The sequence below is a fragment of the Podarcis muralis genome, chromosome 7 (assembly GCF_964188315.1).
Source record: "Podarcis muralis chromosome 7, rPodMur119.hap1.1, whole genome shotgun sequence".
Lineage (NCBI taxonomy): Eukaryota > Metazoa > Chordata > Lepidosauria > Squamata > Lacertidae > Podarcis > Podarcis muralis.
The window spans coordinates 20,982,491-20,988,490 of NC_135661.1; the positions used below are offsets into that span (position 1 = coordinate 20,982,491).

At 48.7% G+C, this 6,000-nt stretch overlaps 1 protein-coding gene and 1 non-coding gene across 4 annotated transcripts in view; both read left to right on the top strand.

Annotated features, from left to right (window-relative positions):
• The window catches only part of C1QTNF12 (C1q and TNF related 12), a 51,109-nt gene extending 45,501 nt beyond the window's left edge, over positions 1-5,608 (top strand). For all 3 annotated transcript variants that reach the window (XM_077931356.1, XM_028740828.2, XM_028740827.2), the window contains 2 exons: positions 355-433; positions 2,030-5,608. In XM_077931356.1, coding sequence (XP_077787482.1) covers positions 355-433; positions 2,030-2,128 — 178 coding nt within the window. In that variant the 3' untranslated portion in view covers positions 2,129-5,608. The remainder of the gene's footprint in view (positions 1-354; positions 434-2,029) is intronic.
• Positions 944-1,018, top strand: TRNAA-UGC (transfer RNA alanine (anticodon UGC)). The gene has a single exon. It is a non-coding gene; the product is annotated as a tRNA-Ala (tRNA).
• Positions 5,609-6,000: the final 392 nt, after the last annotated feature.

Here is a 6,000-nt window from a genome sequence, read left to right on the forward strand (position 1 = left end):
TGAAAAGAGGACTGGACAAATTCTAGGAGGTTGAGGCTACGAATGGCTATCGGCCTTGATGACTATGCTCTGCCTCTGTGGTCAAAGGCAAAAAATGCCAATTTCTGGAAATGGCAGAAGGGGAGAGAGCTCTTCTGCTCAGGGCCTACTTGCAGGCATCTGGTTGGCCACTGTGAGAATAAATGGAATATATGGGCCATTGGCCTGATCCTGCAGGCTCTTCTTATGTCCTTATAAACGATGGAGAGCTTGTGGAATTTGAGCTTGAGATACCCCACTTCTCAGCCACTGTGCTATGGCAAGCTATGACTCTGGTCCGTGAACATCTGTCTCCCTTTCTTTTGCACCTCGTAGGTCTTTGGAAGTTATTGCTGGTCTGGAAAGCAACAGCAAGATCTTCACCGTTTATGTCCACGGATTGCTGCAGCTGCAGGTATAAGGGGGTTGTAGAGCTGGCGGTAATGTAGCCTATAAAGAGCACCGGTGAATTGACGTGGGTGGCGCTGTGGGTTAAACCACAGAGCCTAGGACTTGCCGATCAGAAGGTTGGCGGTTCGAATCCCCGCGACGGGGTGAGCTCCCGTTGCTTGGTCCCAGCTCCTGCCAACCTAGCAGTTCGAAAGCACGTCAAAGTGCAAGTAGATAAATAGGTACCGCACAGGCGGGAAGGTAAATGGCGTTTCTGTGCGCTGCTCTGGTTCACCAGAAGCGGCATAGTCATGCTGGCCACATGACCCGGAAGCTGTACGCTGGCTCCCTCGGCCAATAAAGCGAGATGAGCGCCACAACCCCAGAGTTGGCCACGACTGGACCTAATAGTCAGGGGTCCTTTTACCTTTACCTTTTAGAGCTGGCGGTAATGTAGCCTATAAAGAGCACCAGTGAGTTGAGACGAACTCCCGCCCCTGGGGCCACCATTTTTATGCAACAGGTTTGGCAGGTGGGAAGAACTGTAGCTCAGTGGTAGGGCATCTGCTCTGCATGCAGAAGGTCCTGGGTTCAATCCCCAGCATCTCCATTATTAGGTTTTATTTTGAGCATTTCAGGTCTCAGGGCAGATTACAATTAAAATTCTGAAAATGCTGTAAAGCAGCTTCAAATTATAGAAATAAGATGGGTCCTAAAAATATGCACCTCAAGTGTCAAAAGCCAAGGCATGCTTTGTCATGGAGGGCAGGGAGCCCCACAGCCTTCCACAGAGAAGGTCCTTTCCCGGTCTGCCACCCCCACCAACTCCTGAGGGCAGCGGAACAAGCAAGAAGGCCTCCTCTGCTGATCTCAGCACCCAAGAAGGTCTGTAGGGAAGGAGCAGGTATTGTGGGTATTTCAGCCCTGAATGGTTCAGGGCAGTGCTTCCCAAACTTGGGTCTCCAGCTGGTTTTGGACTAGAATCATTCCCCCTGCCAGCTAGGTAGGGATGATGGGAGTTGTAGTCCAAAAAAGAGCTGGGGACCCAAGTTTGGGAAACACTGGCTTTGAACACTAATGGGAGCACCTTCAATCAGACCTGGAAAGAAACTGGCAACTCCTGGGCTTGTGGTTCTCTTGTAGCTTTGTACATTGGCTCCCAGTATGTTTCCAAGCACATACATTCAAAGTGTTGGTGCTGACTTTAAAGCCCTAAACGGCCTCGGTCCAGTATACCTGAAGGATCGTCTCCACCTCCATCGTTCTGCCCGGATACTGAGGTCTAGCGCCGAGGGCCTTCTGGTGGTTTCCTCACTGCAAGAAGCCAAGTTACAGGGAACCAGGCAGAGGTCCTTCTCGGCAGTGGCGCCCACCCTGTGGCCCGCCCTGTGGAATGCCCTCCAACCAGATGTCAAAGAGAAAAACAACTACCAGACTTTTAGAAGACATCTGAAGGCAGCCCTCTTTTAATCTTTAACAGGCTACTGTATTTTAATACTTTGTTGGTAGCCACCCAGAGTGGCTGGGGAAACCCAGCCAGATGGGCAGGGTATAGATAATAAATTCTTATTCTTATTCTTATTCTTATTCTTATTTCTTCTTCTCTTCCCTTGTGGCGCAGCCTGGACAATACACTTCCATCTTTGTCGACAACAGCGCCGGTGCCCCTGTCACCATTCAGAATGGATCCGATTTCATGGGGATGCTGGTGGGAGTCTAATCCGGGATGACCCTTGACGCAGGGGGGCAGGGGGATGAAGACGCAACCGAGGACCTGCCCGTCCGTACTTTGCCACCTCTGTCCCAGGGGATCGCCTTCTCTTTGTCGTTAGGCTTCTCCAGCTGATTGACGCAAACAATACTTTCCCTTCTCCCCACGGCATAGCAATAATTCAAGACAAAAATCACGGGAGGTGAACAGTTCTTGCCACTGAACCTAAAAGACCAGATCTATTTCGTTCCCAGTACAATATATTCACAGGACACCTTCACTTCCTCAACCTCGGCTCTGAGATCCAAAACTTTGCTTTTGCTTCGGGATACAGCGTTTTGTTTTTGAAAAGACCAACCTTCCAAGGACATCTAACTCTCATCTAAACTGGGGGGGCGGGCTTGGTGCACTGTGGGTAAGTGGGTCACTGAAGGCATAAGAAAAACAAAGGTGGTTCCAAAGCAGAGCACCTGCTTTGCGTGTAGAAGGTCCTTAGTCCAGCCCCCAGCATGATTTGAGAAACAGCAGACTCCCTTCTGAAAGGATTCCTGTTTTCTGATTCCACCCTACCTAATTGGTTTCCTTAAAAAGGGGGGGGGGGCTAAAAATCTCCTTGCAATTTAATGCCGAACCGTTTTTTAATCAGCCTTCCCACTGCAGATGCAAAAGCGTGTCCCACAAAAAAATGGATGGAGAGCAACTAAGTCCCTTGGACCAGTTACTCTCTCTGGACATCAATTGGTGGTGGGGTTTTTTTTAATCTGTTCCTGGCAGGGAACCTATGCAGGCCCCTCTTGTGAACCGCTTAGACCTTCCCAAAGGAAGCAAAGGATCCAACTATATGGTTGTAGCCTATGATGTCCCACTCAGAACAGACCCATTGAAATGAATGGACCGAAGCATCCCCCTACTGTCAGTGAGTCTCCTCTGAGTCCAACTAGCATTGGATACAACCCAAAACGAATGGAATAGCTGCAAAGTTATTCTAACAGATGGGTTGCGAGTCGCAGGAAAAGCTGATGAAGGAGAGGGGAGTCCCCACTTTCAGAAGGGGGTTTCATCCATTCATCCTTCAAATTCTCCATCTTCACCACATCCCTGAATTTTGTTGACATTCCAGCCCTGCTTTCAAGTGATCGTTGTCGGCTTGCGTGTTTGTGTGTATGTGTGTTTGTGTGCTGGCTCTGGCTGAGTTGAAAAACAGTTTAATAATTATTATAATTGAGAAGAGAACTGTATATTATTTAAATTATCTGTGCTTGACCGCAAGTGCCCAGCCTCACTATATACAAAGGCCGAGGAAGGCAAGTCTGGAGCTATTTGTAATTGGTGTGACGTCGCCAGAGTGATTTCTGACGGGATTTTGCTGCTCCAGGGGGAAAGAGAAGGGGGACACACTCCCACCAAGCACAGACTCCCGAAGAGACAGAAAGGATGTGTTTGGGCTCAAGCATCATCACGACAGCTGGCAGATTTCCACTAATTTCTTTCCAGAGACTTTGACATGCAACTGTGGACATCAACACCCAGCCTGCACCTTCAAAGGCTCCCCACCCCGACTGCTTAAGAATCACCTCCCCAGGCCTTTTGTTGCGTTTCAGAGTAACCCCATTAGGGCAGGACAAAGTGTTACAAATCCATTTTCCCCACTTCCACATCCGTATGATGAGCTCTCATTCATCTCCTAACCTCATCAATACATTTCTCTGCCCTCCCTGTGTGGGAAGCAGGTAGTGATTTAAACAGTCCACACCTGCCCATTTTGAGCAGGGCAGGATCCTGCTGGATAGCTCACTTGGTTAGAGCGTGGTGCTGTTAACACCAAGTTCATGGGTTCAATCCCCATAAGGGGCAGCTCAGGGTCCCTTCCAACTCTATGATTCTATGAGATGTCAGCAGTGGGCAGGGATGGATTTAGCAGCCTGGTACTGGGAAGAGAGATGTCCAGCAGGGGAGCTGTCCAGCAAGGACCTGGTGCTGGTTCAGGAAAGCTTTTACATTAGCCAACAGACTGGGCGAGACGGGGTGTGTGTGTGTTATAGCAGGCCAGCTTTTCCTGCCTCTTCCTGGCTTCTCAGCAGGGCCCTGTTCCCGGAACGTAAACTTGTGTTTGCCTCCTCTGAAGTAGGGAGAGAGAAATTTGGTTCGTTTTACATTTTGATGTGCACCTCCCTGGTTTGCACTTCCCAAAACAACATGTAAAATCACGGCTATCCTTTAAAAATCTCTGAATTTTGTGGTGCAGTTCTCGAAGCAAAAAGAAAGAAAAAATGCATGTATTGGGGAAAATAGCATCGCAAAACGCATCCTATTAAGGAAAACAGCTTGCGAAAACATCTGCGTTCAGCAAAATAGCGTACCAAAAATATATAAAGGTAAAGGGACCCCTGACCATTAGGTCCAGTCGCAGACGACTCTGGGGTTGTGGCGCTCATCTTGCTTTATTGGCCGAGGGAGCCGGCATACAGCTTCTGGGTCATGTGGCCAGCATGACTAAGCCGCTTCTGGAGAACCAGAGCAGCGCACGGAAACGCCATTTACCTTCCCGCCTGCGCGGTACCTATTTATCTACTTGCACTTTGACGTGCTTTCGCACTGCTAGGTTGGCAGGAGCTGGGACCAAGCAACGGGAGCTCACCCCGTCGTGGGGATTCGAACCACCGACCATCAGATCGGCAAGTCCTAGGCTCTGTGGTTTAACCCACAGTGCCACCCACATCCCACCAAAAATATATATGGGTGGATTAGAGGACTTGCCCGCTACAACACAAACGAGTCTTTGAGAAGACTTTTAAAAAATGCAGAAATTGGACCACTTGAGAATGGGGAAATAAGAAACCAAAATGGAAGGATTTGTCCACCCCAGTTCCCAAGGAGGGATGAAGGCAAGGAGGCCTGCAAAACACACACTCCATCTCCAATAATGGGGTTGGGCACAACTTGTTGCTTCTGCTTGTTCTGTCTCAGGAGGTTTAGGAAAAGGATCTGCAGCTAGGTGGGGAGTCCCATCAGAAAGAACATTGGGTTCCTTCGTGTTTCAGCCCGCTAGGTGAAGGCATCACCTGAGGTGGTGGCCTCAGAATGGGGTCATGGGAAATGTAATTCGCTCTGATCCCAGTCTGTGCTGGGAGCCATGGTAAGGACTGGATTTCCCTCTTCTTTGCAGGAGGACCTATCATGTTCAGGGGCCAGGAAATGACCACAGAGCATCGTGACCAATGACCATGGGGACATGGAGCTGCCAATTTGGGCATTGGCTTCTTTTATCTTGCAACATTTAGTCCTGCCCTAGATCTTTTACAAAGCGAAACATTTCCTGCAAGCTGGGTGATTTATTTCAATTTTAATTTTGAATAAGAATGGGGGTGCGTGTGTGTCAAGAAACGGGGAGAGGGAGATTATTTCAAGCAAGCGCAACCCTTCTAGTAGCGCCTCTTGCCTTTATCGTCTTATGTTTTAATAAGATATATTAATAAATCTGTATATTTAGTCACCTTGTATACACAGCAGCCCTCGGGGCACGCATTTAAAGCTGTAAACATATCATTGCACACTGGAGGGGCTGCCAAGCAGCCTGGCATGGGATCGGCAGGCTGGCGGGGAGAGTGTTGACTTATTTATGGAGCTGGCTTGGCATTGACTGCGATGAAAGCTTGTGAAGGATAATGTGGTGCAAACAGTCTCTCTACTGCACTGTTTTCAGTCTGGCTTAAAAGCTCTAGGTTGCATCCGGTGCTAGTTCTGCTCAGAGTAAACCCATTGGAGTTAATAGACATGGCTGCATTGAGTCAATTGCATTCAATGGCTTTACTCTGTTCAGAAGAGAGAATTCAGCTCTTCACTTTTCTCATACAATCCTAATGGATCGTCTTCTATGTTAG